At 43.5% G+C, this 18,628-nt stretch overlaps 1 protein-coding gene across 1 annotated transcript in view; it reads left to right on the plus strand.

The window, feature by feature from the left end:
* The window catches only part of LOC147669001 (disintegrin and metalloproteinase domain-containing protein 9-like), a gene marked incomplete at its 3' end in the record, with an annotated part of 870,311 nt that overhangs the window by 91,029 nt on the left and 760,654 nt on the right, over nucleotides 1–18,628 (plus strand). The window contains exons 5-6 of the mRNA XM_086948294.1: nucleotides 1,853–1,918; nucleotides 2,002–2,073. Coding sequence (XP_086804420.1) covers nucleotides 1,853–1,918; nucleotides 2,002–2,073 — 138 coding nt within the window. The remainder of the gene's footprint in view (nucleotides 1–1,852; nucleotides 1,919–2,001; nucleotides 2,074–18,628) is intronic.

An 18,628-nucleotide genomic window follows, 5' to 3' on the forward strand; every position in this document is an offset into this window, starting at 1 on the left:
ATCTGTGAAAACTGATCCCAAAGCAGGACAAAGCATTGGGTGTGGGGAGGTGTTTCTGTTCCACTGGCAGCATGACCATCTAGGTGAGCCCAGGAGCTTGATTAATTTCAACTCTTGCAAATGCTGGTAGGGTTACCCCAGGGAACTTGTTTCCTATTGATTAGGTAGTAACCAGGAGTCACCTCCAGTGCCAGGCATAAATGTGGCAGCCTGGGAACCCTTTTGAAAACAGGACTGGACCAGTGAAAGACAAAAGCAGGACTGCACCAGTTGTTGAGACCTGTAGGGGCCCTGAAAGGCGGGACATGCTCCCCCTTGTACACATGAGAAAGAAGTGAACTCCAAGGGTCAGTTGTCTAACCTCCTGTTAGGCTACAGGGACACAACAAGCAGCAATAAGTCATTTCTCACCAGTTCCAACTGGACTTGCCCTGGGCCTTGTGGGTAGCTTCATCTGGAGTGAGTCTTTTTTTTAGTTTTTTTGTTTTTTGGAGTGAGTCTTCTTGACCCCTAAGTGCTGGTTCTGAGGTCCCGGGACTCTTTGCTATGTCTAAGTGTACTTCTCATACCATCCTGAGAAACCTGGGACTTAAAAACTTTTTTGACTCCAAAGACTCCTGGAGAACTAGGACAAACCTGCCAAGTCAATCCAATGAAGGTGCGTTTGCTGCTGGGTCAGCGATTCGAGTGCTCCCACTCTGAGCTTTCACTCAACAGCAAATCATGTTTAGAATGTATTCAGCTTTGTGGAGTCTTGTTCAACTACCATTTGCTACCTTTCCTGGCTGGATAAGTCTGAGATCCAGAAAAGTGAGTACGTCTAAACGTAGATATCTTCACCAGGCAAAGATGCCAAAAATATCTGGCAAGCAAGGGACCTTTCTTGGGCACAAATTTTGAATTTCTCCCCATCAGAGATTTCCCGCCAAAACTCAACAGCTTTACCAATACCTGGTCTCATGGCTGCCCTGCCTCTTGGAGGCCTTTTCTGCCACACCCTGCTGCCTGGCCCCACTCGCTATTTTTGATTTCCATTTCAGAGACTGTCTGAAGGTGAAACCTTTGACAAGGTTGACCCTGGTTTCTATAGTCAACATGCACTCCATCGCAGTCAGCCTCAAATCATGTAAGATATAGTGCAATCAGATGGCCCTTTATGGATCTTTTGATTAGTCCTTTTTGATAATATTTTAAGTTTAAAATGTAAAAATTCGTATCTCTAGTTCCTCTAATTAGATCATTGTCGTTTTAGTGTCATTTTGTTCATTAGATTATTCTCTATATTCATAAATTTCAATAGTTTTTTATTGTTTTGTGTATTTATATTTTTAACTGTTTTGGTACTTCTAAATTTATTTATTGGAAAAGTTTTATAAAGCGCTGCAAGACCCGGGGGTAGCAGAGCACTTTACACGAGCATTAAGATTCGAGCCAGTACAGTAAATACTTTACACATGTTCTTAAGTTTAGCCTATCTGCTCTGCGCCATAGCTACCAGGGGTTAAGCTCAGGTTTAAATACTGACACCTTAACATGACCTAACAAGAATAGTGACACTATTACTATCATCTCCCCCAAATAATAATACGATTTCTCACACAGTTGATCTGTGAGTGGAGCACCAGGGGAAGAAATGTCTTCACACAGGTGGACTCAGTCAGAGAAAATGACTGTGGTTCTACACATAGCAAGATAACTATACAGAATAATAAGTAGGGTCTGTGTTTTGATTGTACTACCTGTGTTTCGGCTAGCTTGTGATGAAAGATCTGTATGTATGGTGTTCTCTTTTTGCTTTGCTGTCATCACAAATAAAAATATTTTTAATAAACAATGTGTCCCTTGGTTACAGCGGAAGCGAGACGTGCTCCCAGTAAGAAGCATTGTGGAGCTGAGCGTAATGGTGGACAATTACAGGGTAAGCTGCTATATCCTTGATGACAAATGTGACTGGTGATGGCAGTGGACTTAACACACTAACGTGTTCTGTTGTCTGTACAGTACCAGATAAAGAAATATAATCAAACTGCTGTGAAGAAGGACGTATTTGAGCTAGTTAATACTGTTGGAGCGGTATGTATAATTAATAGTTACTTTCAATCATAACATATGGGCTTTCCTAGTTTGTTATTAACTAGTTTTTGCTTTTAATTAAGTCTTGGCTTTATAGTCAACTTTGATTTATACATTTTAAGATTTATATATTGATCAAAGATGTGATTTAGGAAAAGTAAAGAACATACAGTTGTGGAGTTAGAAGTGACATAAAACTGATATTTGTATAACTAGAGGCAATCTAGTGAGGGTGCGGTTGCCTAGATGGTAGAGTTTGTGAAAGGAACTTATTTCCTCAGATGTATTGTTCATATTCCCTCAGACATGATGTTAGAAATGGTGTTCCTGGTTGGCTAGGGTATGCCCCGAGGCCAGGCAGGAACCACCACTCTAGTCAGGGTAATCTAGATACACACTGAAAGATAACCTGTGCTCACCCTCTGGTAGCTTGGCACATATCAGTCAGGCTTATCTAAAGAGGCAATGTGTAAAGTATTTGTGCAACACACACACTGTAACACAATGAATACCCCAAATAGGTTCCACACAAGTGTAGATAAAAAGATAATATTTATCTCAGCAAAATGAGACCAAAATGACAAACATTCAACCAGTAGAATTTGGGATATGAATTTTTAAACATTACATCAAAAATAGTGCTTAGAAGTCACTCGCAGTCAAAAAGTTACTTGAGGCTGCGAGGGACTGGTGGAAATTCAAAGTTCAGGCTGACCATGATGGATGACAGGCCGGCTACAGGACCAAGACAGGTCCCGCTGATAAAATACCTTGGCTGGAGCTTTCATCGATGTCAAGATTCTACTGCGTCTTCGTCAAGCTGCGCAAAGGGGATCCCATGCCATCTGTGAGCTTTGTTGAAGTGAATGCAATGCATCGTCACCAAGTTGCACTCAGTGTTGTCATCAAGTCGTGTAGGCTGTGGAACGGCTGTCGTTGGGCAGTTGGGCAGCCTCTGCGTCGGCGTCGAAGGGCAATGCAGTGGAATTTCTCATGCAGTCTATGCAATGCATTGGTGTTTGCAGAAATAAGCTGTAGAACCCACTTCTAAGGACCAGAACTTTGAGGAGCACCTAAGGCAATGGTAGAACTCACAGAAGACATAGTCCAGCAGCACCAGCAGAATTGGAGGAAGTCTTTTGTGTCTCGCAGACTTCAGAACACAGGAGGCAAGCCCTTAGTGCTGCAGGTCTACTAGCAGTGTTTGAAGTGCAGGTCCTGGGTATATGGTATACCACTTTACAAGGGACTTAACAGTGCATCAAATATGCCAGTTATCATGTTTATGGGAGAAACACATGCACTTTAGCACTGGTCAGTAGTCAATCAATCAATCATTACATTTCTAAAGCACGCTACATACCTGTGAGAGTGTCAAGGCGCTAGGGTGGGGGGGCGCTACTGATCGAAGAGCCAGGTCTTGAGGAGTCTTCTGAAGGCCAGAAGATCCTGAGTCTGTTGTAGGTTGGTTGGGAGAGTGTTCCAGGTCTTGGCCGCGAGGTAGGAGAAGGATCTTCCGCCGGCAGTGGTTTTCCTGATACGAGGGACTGAGGCAAGGGCGAGGTTGGCTGAGCGGAGGCTTCGGGAGGGGGTGTGGAAGCTGAGTCGGTTGTTGAGGTAGGTAGGTCCAATGTTGTGAAGTGATTTGTGTGCGTGGATGAGGAGCTTGAATGCGATCCTCTTGTTGACGGGGAGCCAGTTCAGGCCTCTCAGGTGGGGTGTGATGTGGCTGCGGCAGGGAACGTCGAGGATTAGTCGAGCTGAGGCGCTTTGGACTCGTTGTAGTCGTCTCAGGAGCTTGAGTTCCTGAGTAGAGGGCGTTCCCGTAGTCGAGTCGGCTGGTGACGAGGGCCTGGGTGACGGTCTTTCTCGTGTCGTTAAGGATCCATTTGAAGATTCTGCGGAGCATTCGGAGGGCGTTGAAGCAGGACGCGGAGACGGCGTTGACTTGTCTGGTCATGGAGAGGGTGGAGTTGAGGATGCCCCCCAGGTTGCGGGCGTGGTCCGTGGGTTCCGGGGCTGTGCCTAGTGATGTGGGCCACCAGGAGTCGTCCCAGGCTGATGGGGCGGGTCCGAGGATGAGGACCTCTGTCTTGTCTGAGTTCAGCTTCAGTCTGCTGTCCTTCATCCAGTCGGCTACGGCCCTCATTCCTCTGTGGAGGTTGGTTTTGGCGGTGTGGGGGTCTTCGGTGAGCGATATGATTAGCTGGGTGTCGTCGGCGTAGAAGATGTTGAGGTTATGTTGTCGTGCGACGTGGGCAAAAGGAGCCATATAGATATTGAACAGCATCGGGCTGAGGGAGGATCCCTGTGGGATGCCGCAGATGATCTCGGTGGTTTTTGAGCGAAAGATTGGGAGGTGGACGCTCTGGGTTCTGCCGGAGAGGAAGGATGTGGTCCAGGCTAGGGCCTTCTCTTTAATACCGGCGTCCTGGAGGCATGTTGATAGGGTGCGGTGGCAGACTGTGTCAAAGGCTGCTGATAGGTCCAGGAGGATGAGGGCGGCTGTTTCTCCTTTGTCCATCAAGGTCCTGATGTCGTCAGTGGCGGCAATGAGGGCGGTCTCGGTGCTGTGGTTGCTGCGAAAACCGGATTGGCAGGGGTCCAGGATGTTGTTGTCTTCAAGGTAGCGGGTTAGCTGTTTGTTGACGATCTTCTCTATTACTTTCGCCGGGAATGGGAGCAGGGAGATGGGCCGAAAGTTCTTGAGGTCCTTGGGTATAGTGGTAAAGTGCTCAGAGTCCTAAGGCCAACCGAAGGAATCAGCAAAAATGGGAGGCAAAAGGCAATTGTTGGGGGTAAGACCACCCTAAGGATGACAAGTCTAACACATGCTCATTAGGGTCCAGTAGTATTTAGGCATTGTCTCCTTATTCCAGTAAAACCTAGGAATAAATTTGCCTATGAATATTTGATATGCAGCCTTTATGTGACGAGTGAAACCTTGTGCTTAATATTTATTCCAACACCAAAAACGTTCTTAATGAGGAAGCACTATCAGGATGTATTCAAGTGATCTGAAACTCAGCATCTTATTGATTTCTCCCTATGCCACAACAGCCTGCAGTGTTAAATGGAATTGCATTATCCACGTTCTTTCTGTTTAGTACCTGTTTAGTACCAGTGGTATATGGGGACTGATCCTGCGGCTTACCCACCTCGTCTTGGACAGTGTAACATAGACTCTTTTCTGTGTGTCTCCACTTTACTTTTCATTTATGAAGCATACATGTGGCAATAGCAAGCATCCTGTACACAGAGGCCAAGCTACCCAACCAACTCCTAGGTTGGCTTACCGGTCAATGCATTTATTCAATATGGTAAGCCAGTTTGCCCTCAACAAAATGACTGTCTCCTAACTGACACACAGCAAAGTATATTCACCCATTTGAGGTATTAGAAAACTTTGTTCTGTGTTACCAAAGCCTAAACACACATGTGAGGTGTGATGCTTCCGGCTCGTCTGCCCTGTAGTATTCAGACTGGTGTTAGATGAGCCTCGCCTACCTCAAGAATCTCGGGCATACCATTCCTTTTTGGGTCTCGCCTGAGCCAGCTCATGCGCTGCTCTGGCGAGACTTTTAGTAAGAGCTCCAGAAAATGCTACCACATGCATTTGGTGGTGGCCTAGAGCTTGCTGTTATGTGCGCGGGCGCGCGCTTATGAGCACAGGCGCCATCTCGAAGGGCACCTTTACAGTCGCGATTACTTTCACTTTCACGGCGCCGCCAATGCTTGTTTTTCTTCCTTTTAGGTTGGGGGTTGCAATCAACTTTAATTTTTTCTTTTTTGATCTCCTGCTGAATGTTTCCCCGCCCACCAGTTTTCCACTTGCAGAATCAGTCGAGTCAACCGCTGGAGGATTTCAACATGCTCTTTTTAAATAAAGAAAAATAAACCTTCCGAGGACTTGTGATGATGAAAACGGTGTCCTTCAAATTGCATCCTACTCATAAAAATCCTACTGCCAGTCAAACTATGGTCACTCTGATGTTTACTCGAAGCCATATATAAAAATGTTGATTCTTGTGGAAATATTTTGAAACATCTTTGCAGCTGACGGGCAAACTTCTCATGACTCCTTTGAAAGATGGCCGCTTAGTGATCAAACACCAGTGGTGGACAACAAGCAAGGCAAGCTTGTTTAAATTATTTCACTCCTTGTTGCCAACCCTAGACGGCTTGTCCCACCCCGATCGATTTTCCTTTTAAAAAAATAAACTTTTTACCTGTTTCTTTACAACATGTTGCACCCCTTCAAAGCCCGCCCCCCTGGACTGCAGCAAATGTATTATCGACCGGCTTTATGGTTCAACCCCTGGTGCCAGATTTTCATGTTGTGTGGCTGTCGAGAGGTCTGTAGTCAGTTGTTTACTCCCCCTCCCCTGGTGTGCCTAGAAGCATGCGCTTGAAGGGAGAGGGAGGTGTTCGTGTCGGATCCACTCGAGTTTGCAAAAGTAATGGGTCTTGTGATAGCGGCATTTACATTGCACAACATAAATGTGTCGTCCCTCCAACAGGACCTGTTTTAGGGGAGCACATATGCCGTTGACCTAATGAAATTCTGTTTTGTGGGCAATATGAGCCCAGTGGGCATTAAGGAACATAGGGCCAGATGTAGGTAACTTCCATTTACCGATTCCTTAATAACAATTATTACTGAATCGGTAAATGCAATGTAGGTAGGAATCTCAAAAAAAATTAGCGATTCCTTAACATTCCTTAATAACGAATCGTTAATGCCGATTCGTTATTAAGGATTACCTAGCCATTCATTCCTATGGGCCAGAAGGCCCATAGGAATGACTGGGAAGACATTCACTATTAGCGATTCGGTATTACAGAATCGTTAATAGCGGGAGGTATTTCAAGGGTGCCAGGGTGTCCAAAGGACACCTTGGTGCACCCCCGAAATATGCATGTGTGCATATGTGGCGCACATACATGCCCTAAGGGCATGGATGTGTGCCACATGGCACAAAAAAAAGCAAAAAAGTGCTTTTTGTAAGGAAATCGTTATTTACCACCAACTTGGCGTTGGTGGTAAATAGCGATTCCTTAAGGCTGAGGTGCACTGTTTTTAGTGCTACATACATTTCATTTAAGGAATCGGTATTTCCGATTCCTTAAATGCAAGAGCAAAATAAGGAATCGCTATTTAGCGATTCCTTATTTTGCATGTAGGTTTAGTGTCACCTACATCGCACATGGGTAAATACCGGTCGGTAACGCTGAAATTTACCGAATTTCGGCGTTACCGACCGGTATTTAGCCACCTACATCTGGCCCATAGGCTCATATTTAACTCTACCCTTTCTGGGCTATTGACACCCTGCTGTGACCATCTGGAAAATTATCAATTTATTTATTTCTTGCTATCCATTTTGCTCTTGCTGATCTTTTTAAAAACATTTGTGTTATTTAGACTTTGTGTTATTTAGACTTCTGCTTGATTAATAAGCTTTTAACCTGGACACATGGCTGAGACCTTGTAGAGATCTCCCCCCCCCCCTCGCTGCCTGGCCACTCTCAGCCGAGTATCGACGCTGAGAGCCGGTCTCGGGTAAGCGATCCAAAAACAGCGGCCATATTGGGTGTGGGTTAGCGCTGTGACGCGCTCTAGCTGCACATAAAAGGGGACGGTCATGTCTCCACGCAGCGAACGTGATCAGCGGACGCGTCGGACCTGTGCCGGAGTCGTGCCAGAGTCCTGCCCGTCTGCTCCCGTCCGTGACCGGACGGGGCAAGGGGCCACAACCCCTGGTTCTCTCAATAAAACCTCCGTGATGTATAGCAATACTACCTTACATATGCTACGACCAACTGACAAGGCGACCTGTCGGCATACATTGGACCCCGCAAAGCCCCCTTTACTATGCCATCATTGCCATCGGCATTTTAAAATGCATGATCATTTGGACAGAGATCATACCTCCACTACAGAATATAACATGGCCCTCTTAAATTGTAGATCCCTGCCCAAACACTGCACGGAGATAGCTCTTTTAATCGAGGAACATAAGCTGGACGCCATATTTCTAACCGAAACATGGCTACAAGCAGGGAGCGATCCAGATATTGTTCGCGCTCTTCCAATAGGGTATAATATCTGCAGAATAGATCGCTGTACAGGACGAGGTGGAGGCTTAGCCATTATTTATAAGGACACCTACCGATGTCGTCTTCTGCCATCGGCATTTAAAGAAGGGGAAAACCTCCCCTTCTCTCTAGAACTGTCCTCCACTGACTGTCTATCAGGCATATTAATTTATCGCCCCCCGAGGCGCTAAATGAATTTATCCCTAAACTGATTGATTTGGCCTCAGAACAAGTGGTAACCATGGCCAATTTCACCACTCTTGGAGACCTAAATATACATTTAGAGGATACCTCTCTCCACTACTAATAATCTTTTATCCGGCCTCCAGGCCTTAGGTCTAGACTTAAAGTGCCCTCTCCCAACACACGAAAAAGGCCACCTTCTTGACCCTATATTTAGTAACTTACATAATCTTACCTCAGGAGACCCCATCTCCATACCGTGGTCCGACCCCCTTTTAATCCCCTTATTCTGGGTTACTAAAAACACTTGAGGGGCACAACCTTCTAAAATAACGTGGAATCGGAAATGGGATAGGTTACTCCTGGATAAATGGCAAGCATCCCTAAAAGCCACTAAGCCCACAGTAGGAACAAACATCGAAGAAGCAAACACCAACTTTAATGCCTGGATCCAAGAAACACTAGACACGACCCTCCCTAAAGTCATTATACAGAAATGCAATAGGAAAAGCGCGGCTCCCTGGTTTAGCCCTGAATTGAGAATATTAAAGCAATCCTGCCGCAAGTTGGAAAGACTCTGGAGACTAGTCCCCTCGCTAGAAACAAAACATACTTACAGAATAGCTATCAGGAGATACAAAAACGAGATTAAAAAAACTCAGGCAAAATTTTATGAGGATAAAATAGGTACTGTAGCGAACTCCCCTAAAGAGATATTTCGAATAGCCAAATCACTGATTACCCCGCCACAACCCCTTCCTTCCAGTGAAGGAGCGCTTGAACGCTGCAATCAACTGGCAGTATTCTTCAAAGAGAAAATAGAGACGATATATAATGCCTTCTCCTCTAATCAAGCTTACTTCGAATACAATAACACAGTCAATCTAATTTATGTTCCTGTCCTGGATCACTTAAATTTCTTAAACTTAGAGGCACTTGATATAATTATCAGCAAAGTTGTCTCAGGCTCTCCACTGGACGTGGCTCCGCCCAAACAGATAAAGGCAGCTATCAAAGCTGTCCAAACCACCATAATGGAGGTCTTAAATCTCTCTATATCAACATGCACAGTCCCTCACATGTGGAAATGCGCCATGGTAAAAGCATTAATAAAAAAGCCCAGCTTGGACCCGTCCATACTATCGAACTATCGTCCAATTTCCCTCCTGCCATGGCTCAGTAAATTACTAGAAAAACATGTTAATAATATTCTCACTGCCCACCTTGAGTCTAATAATTTGCTGGACGATACCCAAACTGGCTTTCGCCCAAACCATGGAACAGAAACAGCCCTATTGCTAGTGACCGAGGAGGCTAGGAGATTGGTGGATGAGGGAGGAGGAGCTGCGATCATTCTGCTGGACCTCAGTGCAGCGTTCGACACGGTCAACCATTCCATCTTGATCAACCGACTCAGAATGAGCGGGGTGTCGGGCGCTGCTCTGAAGTGGTTCACCTCCTTCCTCAGTAATCGCCATTTCCAAGTCTTTGAAGGAGACGTGGTCTCGTCTAGTCAATCTCTGGAATGTGGGGTCCCACAGGGTTCGGCCCTAAGGCCAACGCTCTTCAACGTGTATATGAAGCTGTTGGCAGCTGTCATCCACCCATTCGGCATTAAGATCGTCAGCTATGCAGACGATACCCAATTAGTGGTATCCCTGGGCCACGATGGAAGATCGTCGGATAGGCTGGCACCCTGCCTCGAAGCAGTGGCCGGATGAATGAAGGACTCTTACCTCCGTCTTAACGGAGATAAGAGAGAGATTATGTTACTAGGCAACCCCTCCCCCGCACCACCGATTCCCAAGTGGCCCTCATGCCTAGGACCAGCCCCACCGCCTAAGCCGTACATAAAGAGCTTGGGCGTGCGGCTTGATGATAAACTTAACCTTAGTCACCAAGCCACTGTTTTATCATCAACATGCTATGGGTTGTTAAGGATGTTACGTAAGGTTCTTCCTCTCCTCCCATTCGAAGCACGCAGGATCATGATCCAGGCGTTGATTTTATCTCGGCTGGATTATGGGAATTCCCTGTACCTAGGAGCTCCACTGTCTACAATAAATAGACTTCAAGTGGTACAGAACAGCGCTGCAAGATTGCTCCTGCAGGTCCCGAGGAGACAATCTGCTAAGCCCGCCCTTCGTCAACTACACTGGCTTTCTATGGGTGCCAGGGTTCAGTTCAAAGCGCTATGTATAGCCCACAAAGCTATCTGGAAAACAGGTCCCATCATTCTTCATTCAATGCTACCACTTTACCAACCATCTAGATCCCTCCGCTCCAGTAACCAAGTTTTAGCAACTACCAGGAAGGCCAAAAAAGCTAGGTGGGGAGGCCGCTCCTTTTCGTACTCAGCGGCCAAGCTCTCCCTCAGCTAATAAGAGAGACCCGCAGTCTAACTGCTTTTCGCAAACTTTTGAAAACGCATTTATTCGACCGATAATCTTGCTAGAAACTCTGTGGCTGCTGCTTCTTGGTTCTGAAGCGCTACGAGGCCTCCGGGTAGTAAAGGCGCTATATAAATATTCTTTCATTCGTTCATTCATTCATTCATTTCCCACTGGTATGTTGATGAGCTACTAGGGCGCCAGCACGAACCCAGGGATTTGCAGTTAACAGTAATCCAGACAATGTTTGACTTAAAAGGGCATCGCCAGTCGAACTGTGTTCTATGTAAACAGATGCTACCACTCTTGGCTGCAACCTACTGCCCACTCCCAGGGAATGCTAAACGTTTGATACACAATACTTTTTCAGAGGTTTATTGTAGATGGAAAATGTGCAAACATTACACATTAAGGAGCGGGAGACCAGGACTGCTCACTTTTCCATGGTATACGTAATACCAGGGAAACAGTAGGTAGGAATATATTCATTCATTTATATTAGTAACTGCAAATCTACAAACCCCATGATGCAGTTTGCTGTTGGCTAACACGTTGTTTAGCTGTGGTTTCTTATGTTGCTTCTTAACCCAGCGCACTGGGGCCACTTGACAGTAACTCACTTGGGAATCTATGCAGGTGGGTGCGCGCTTTCCACCGTGGAGCTTCGTTAGAATTCCTTTCAGGTGCCTTATTGATCACAAACATGCAGAGTTACGCACACATGTGTAGGACACGCTGAATAGTTAGCAAACTGGAAGGTGCCTCACCCTACAGCCATCGAGGTGGCAAGTGCCAGCCTGTTCTGAACATGCCTGGTTCTCGCATCCCGCACACTAAGTTTAAGGACATTTCTCGAAGGCCTGGCGCACCACTGCTATCAATACTTTCTCTATACTTAAATCCTATCTAAGCATAGTCTTTTTTTATTTTACCCCTCACAGAAACTCTGCGAATATATATTAAATCAATTTCAGGCAGTATATTACTCTTGTTACTGTTTTGCTGCTTCTCATCCTCGTGTGCAATGGAATACAGGATCGAAGGAAATATTAAATGTTCTTTCATGACCTTGTGGCTATTGTTAATTTGACACTATGTACACATTTTAACTGTTAACTGCCTCGTGTCCCTGTGGCATATTCATTCCCACCCTCATTTTGTTTTTTAAACAAACTTAACTACGAGTGGACTTAAACTTGGCAGAGCTGCTAATTCTTCATTTTTACCTCAGTGAAAACTGCAGTACCTGTATATTCGTCGCTAACTATAATCTGTTTTTGGCTATGTAGAACAAACTCATCTAAACAAATTGAGCTTGTTGTTAAGCTAAAAGTCTTGTATGATTGTCTTTAAATTGTGCAGGTAATACTCAGAAATCCTTATGTTTTTACTGTATAAGACTTTTGTTGACATGTTTTTTTTATTTTCCCAAGTTAATGGTTTTATGGTATTGAATACTGTGTTTGTCTTGTATTCTCTTTCTCTTTCATTGTACTCTAAACACAAACCCTGGTTCACACATGACTTAGCATCCATTACTACCACCTACTACATTTCTGTTTGTCAATTTGTTTTTGCTACACATCTCATTCCATGTATTCCCTGCTCTCGGTTCGTATCTCTTGTTTTGTCCATCCTGTTAATCTCTGCCTCACCTGCCTCTCAATGAGTTTCTCTCTTTACCCACAATATTTTCTTTGTTTTCTTCTCTCCCTTTCACAGACTCCTCCCTTTTTCCTCTTTCCACCTCTCTTCCTACTCCTTTCCTGTTGCTCAATTTCTCCCTTCATTTCTTTCCTTGCTCATATTTTTAGCCATGCCAGTATCCCTCTGCCAATTCACTACTCGCATACCTTCCTCACATTTTTCTTCCCTACACTATTCCTTACAGTCTCTTTTCTTCTTTCTACAAATCTCTAATTTCCCTGCTAATTCCTTCTTTTACTTTCCCATTTGGTTTATACCCATTTCTCTACTTACCCCCTTTCTTCCTATTTCTCTGTCAATAATCCTCTTTTCTTTCTAAACCTTACTTCCCCGTTGCCTTCTCTTTCACCAGTTAATTTACTGTTCTAATTTCTATTCCGTTGTTAAAAAAATATAGTAACACTTGTGGGTGCATTTTACCAGCTAATGAGACCTATACAGATGTAAACTGGTGATAGCATTACCCAAATGTATTGTACTTACTTGACCTCTGCAAATTAATAAGCTCATTTTACCTTCTATTATTTAACTGAGACCATAAGGATACACGTGAATCTCTGCAGTGAATGTGTTCCTCTTCTGTACATTTGTATCAGTGTGTTTATGCATGGCATTTTCTCCATTATATTTTGATGTTTCTAGGTGTACTTACTACTTCAAACCTATCCGATTCCCTAAGGATTCGTTATCTATTTTCACTGTTGAGGATATACTTTGTGTAGGGTCCATACTATGGTCAGTCCTGTGCAAGAAAGCCATTGAATGCGTTGTTAGTTTATCTGGAAGGGCTAGTGTATTGATGCACTGTAATCATGGCCCTCTGTTGGATTTGCCATAGCCAATAGGTCTCACCTTTGGGACCTTATCAGTGTTTAGCCATGCAACAGTTGATAATGTTGCACCAAAGATATTGTGCCGCATATCTAAATACTTATACGGTCCCAAAAGCGAGACCTATTGGCTATGCCAGTGCTTGTTAATGATGTCCTTCAAGAAGGATCTAGCCCAAAGTCTGCAGTACACTTCGTCAGCCCAGACGTATTTAGTGAGCGGGTAAAAATATACCCTGGGGGCACTCTTTGGGGTCCAGTCCATCGAGAGGATATCTTGTTCCTTTTCAGTGTGAATCATTACTTGGCTGGCAGTCCGGAGTCTTGTTCTAGATGGATAAAGGGTTTCCTAGCAAATGAATATCCTTCAGTGTCAGAATGTTGAGAGAAATGAGATGCTGACTTAGAGTCAAACACACACATGTCCTATCAGACCACATTCATTGGGTCATGGCCAACCACAGCATACACTAATCAGTTATTATCGCACACTCATGCCACTGGATGTTGTATCACTCGGAGCATCATAACAATGCTAAGGGCTCTGCAGAGCCAGAGGGTGTAGGGCCAGTGGATCAGCAGCACCACTGGCCTTGCCAACCATCCACCAAAATCAGTCAGAAAAATGAGTACAACAAAGAGATAAAACAAACAAATCTTTTTATCCCGGCAAATAATTTAAATAAACTTTATGTCACAGCGACACATTCAAGTTTACTAACGCACTCGGGATATCTCAGTAGGGTGCCAGTAACACGAATATGTGTCCTTAAATAGAATGTATTTAAGATAGAACCTCACACTACATTGGTGTTAATTTGTGGTATGTCCTGAAAAAGTCCCCATTTCAAGCACGTGCCTTTTCCCGCGAGGTCCCGTAGTATCGTTATGCATGACATTCGAACCCCATGCTGTAGAGCTTGAATCAGATGAGTTGCAATTAAACATTCACCGAGGCTGATGACTGATAAACAACATACACAAAGCCCAAAGCTGACGGTGACTTGTGTTTTTCAAATACTTAGCTCTCAGTTGCACACGTCTAATGTTTGGTTTGTAGAGTTTCCTGGCAACACACTCTTTAAAAGAAGGCAACGCTCCTGATCGAAAAAGGGCCGTGCAAGTTTCTAAACCTAGAAATGTGAGAATGAGCAAGCTTACCTTGGATCTGAGCTGGTAAGCTTCCTGAAATCTTACCAGACGAAAACATCATTTGTTATTATTTAAAAATGTCCAAACTGTTTGATGAACAAGAGTTTTAAATCCTCAGTTTATTTTATTTCATTTATTTATAATGTGCAGTAGTTCAGACTTCAGTTTCTAAACGCAGACCAAAAAAAGACAAAATACAAGCAGGCAACAGCAGAAAACAAAACAATGTATACATCGAAACAAAACATAAATAGAAAAGGGTACTAAATTAAAACAAACTACAAAGACATATATAGATATATTAAATGCGCCAAAGTCGCATTTAATATACAGTCTCTAAAAAATGTGGGATCCAGCAGCGGCCGGCCATATTAGTACAAGGGACCTGGCTTACTATCCGCAGGTTTAGAGTATATGTTTTTTTGTTCTCTTTTGAAAAAAATACAATTTCCTATCCATTCCCAGCCGTGCAAAAAGTGAATTCCACATTTTAGCTTCCGCCACTTTCAACATTCTCTATCCAAATATATTTCTGTTTTCCTGCAATTACAAGTGATTGCGAGCAGTGCGGGTTTCATATAAGCTCACAGAGCGCCCACTTTACATAGACGTTTTCTTGAAGTTACATGTGTTCCCTTCAGAGTAGAATAGTGGGTACAATTGGTTGTGGTGTGACAATGGCTTAAATAAAAAAATATGACGTTCATCTAGCACTCCCTCACTCATAAAAGTAAACTAATAACCACATGTGACAATTACTACAAGCGTACTTCACTTACTTTTTATTTATTAAACAAAAATTGAGCCCACATTCAGTAGCCTTGTCTAAAAAACATAAGCGCACCCGGATTCATTAATGTGCAGAACCCCATTAAGGATCAATCACTTCATATAAACATTTTCTGCAAGACTTTGCTCTCACGTCGATTGCAAGAGGTCTTGCCCACTCTTCCTTCCAATGCTGCTTAAGTTCAGTGATGTTTGAGGGCAAGCTGTAACACACCGCAAATGCAGTGCTCACGACGTCATCCAGGATGTGAGGGATGGTATGACAAATGACTGATGACTTTGTGAAAGTTATTCCTCATTTGAGTTATACCTGTGTGCTAACATGGAATTACTGAAACAAAGTGTTTATGATGTGTTTTAATGTGCTTTCTGGCTTGGACTGAACTAGGCCTCAGTTAGGCATCGACTTCATCTTTGTAAATATGGATGCCGTTTCATAATGTTCATTGTGTGTTTATATTTTTCACTTGATACCATTCCCAGCAAGGTGTGCACTGTGTATGCTGTCTGGCACGTTGTTCTCGAAGAGACAATGGAGACAGCCGTTTTGTTACTTTCCATGGCTTTTTCTGCTCGTACTCTGTATTGTATTCATTCATGAGTATTTCCATTGTTTATGAAAAGAACTTTGTTCTGCTACCTATGAGGACATTAGGTTAGAAGAGGCGATTCAATATTTATCTAGTAGATTTGTGTTAAGATCCTAGGTTTGTATGAAGTTTTTAACTGCTGTATTGTGATTTGCTGAAATAACGATACTTTTGCTCAAATCATGCTGATTGTGCACTTTCCATCATGTTCTATGGGGAAATTGGCTATATAAACCCCAAGTTTGTGGGTGAGTCAGAATCCTTTGAGACTGCGTTTCTACTAGGTAAGCTGCCTCCTCTTCTGTTGATTTGCTACACATTGAGACTTGGCCCATCTTCTTCTGATTATGCTTATCATTGCATCATTCATGTAACTGACTTCCTTCATGGCAAATGATTTATGTGTCCTTTGAGTGATTCAATGAGATTGCTACCGTATTTGCGTTCTTCTATGTTCTGTAAGGCACCTAAACATTTTATTAACCTTCTTATCTTTTTTCTAAAATGCTGATCTTGAACTACCTCTCTTTAGTCAGTCTTTTTCTATTGACTGCATTTTGAAATGCTATTTTGGATCTTGTCTCTAGGGACACATACCCTAATAGTTCTTGAGGGCAATCCCTCCTGGTGAGTACTGCAGTCATGAAGAATATGTAAGAGATAGCACACTCACAATGTTGGTGTCAGAAGTGGGCTACTTGGAGATAAGAGATCTCTGTACGTGATAATTTTTGTCTCTAATCTGTGTTCTTTCTGAACTCCCTGTCAGGGACTTGAGCAAGGACTGGGGACTGGGTAGAAAACGTACCATGCACAGAAAGAGTAGTACAGCACTGCCCAGGATCACACAAGGAGTCAGAGGAGAAAAAGGGATCCAAAGGGGAAGCCTGTACAAGATGGCTAAGACTCAGAAAGGAGGGGTCACAAGGAAATTTAGCATTCAGACTAACTACACCCAGGACGGACGTGCAAGACATATATATATATATTACAACATTAACAATAAAGGGAACGTGGGGTAAAGCACTCTGGAGCTCCACACTGTAAGACTGAAGATAAAAAGGACTCCTCAGCGGTTCCAGCAAGCCTGCTTCAATGAATGAGACCCTCCCTCTACCTCCTACTACTCTCAATAATGTAGATGCTGAGTCGGGACAACCAACTACGGAGACATGTAATACACCGGAGCCGCAGCACCCTGCTGTAAACTACGAAACTGTAAGTAACATTAACATTAATGAACAGACCCCTGCGCCATGTGCTTCTGAGGTCCCGGTTAGCACAAACCACGACTCAGTGCCTACACGACAAAGTATGTCTTTTTCTGGAATAGGGGGGAATATTTTGGGGGTTCAGCTAGATTCAACCTCACCTTTGTGTGGCACAGCTCAAACTAGCCAGGCGACCCCTAGCGAACTTCTAACAGAGCACTCAAATACAGATATTCCCCCGATACTACAACCAGCTGTCTCTAGGGACCTAGAATTGGTAGAGGAAAGCCATATATTGACCCAAACAATGACTAAAAAGATGGCAGGGAACGATACATCGAAGAGTCAGGCTTCTGAGGAGAAGGAGAAGGAATCCTGTGAATTTGATTCATTCTCTGATGAAAATGGTCCAAATACATTGGCGGAGTGGTCAGACGACACTGACTCTTTTGAGGGTCTTGAGGACTCTGAACTTCAGATTAGCTCGTATGATGAGAGCTCAGAAGCGCAGGATACTAATGTCAATACGGTTAGAGCCAAATTGAAAACTATCACCAGAATACAGGGAAAAGACGCCAAGGATATACAGACAGCTCCTGACTTATCTCTGCAACCAGCTACAACATTTAATCTCCCAGTAAATCCAGAGATTTCTCAGTCAGCTGTAGAGACTATTTTACAAGCCATAGCGGATCATAGAGAAGAGGCTGCACAAGACAGTAAAAAATCGAGAGCTGCACTTCGGAAAATGCAAGGAGTGGTCAGGAAACTATCTAAATCCTGTAATCTAATAGGTGAAAGAGTCACCGAGATGGAAGCCAGGGTTATGTCTAATGAAAAAGAAACTACGTTGAACGCCGAACGTGTGAAGCTTCAAGATGCAGAACTAGTTGATATAAAATGGAAACTTGAGGAATTTGAAAACCGGCAACGTCGGAACAATCTCCGCATTTTAGGTGTCCCAGAGAAACTTGAAGGGGGGGATACTAGAGCATTTGTGGTTAAATTACTAGAAGACTCTATCCCTGCACTGAAAGACTGGAATCTGAATGTAGAGGTTCAACGAGCTCACCGGATGCCTTTTAATATTCCAACAAAACCTAGCATATACCCTAGAGCCATATTGGTCTATTTTGGTAACTTACTAGTGAGACAGATTGTAGCTGAGAAGGCTAGGCCTGATCACAAGGTTCAATATAATGATTTTGCATATTTTACAAGACCAGATTTCTGTCATGTAACGGTGGAAAGACGTTGGCAACTAAGATCTCAGATCAAACCATTTCAGGACAAAGGCGCACAAGCATACCTTAATAATCCTGCAAAGCTAAAAATTGTATATGGTGGTCTTACCAAATTTTTTGTGTCAGAGATCAAAGCAAAAGCGTACTTAGATCAGATGTCATAATTTGCTTATTAGACTGTGAATGAAACTGGAAAAACTCTTATGCTTAATGAATTACTTCATTAATAGTTTTATGCTCCCATTTACCTCTAAGTGACACGTCATGTCTGGCATCATGTGCATCATTATTAATATGGGAGTATTTCAAGTTATATCTCAAGTTCTATATATTATATTGTACTGATATAGACTAAAGGGT

The sequence above is a fragment of the Lissotriton vulgaris genome, unplaced genomic scaffold (genome assembly GCF_964263255.1).
Source record: "Lissotriton vulgaris unplaced genomic scaffold, aLisVul1.2 SCAFFOLD_840, whole genome shotgun sequence".
In the NCBI taxonomy this organism is placed as follows: Eukaryota; Metazoa; Chordata; class Amphibia; order Caudata; family Salamandridae; genus Lissotriton; species Lissotriton vulgaris.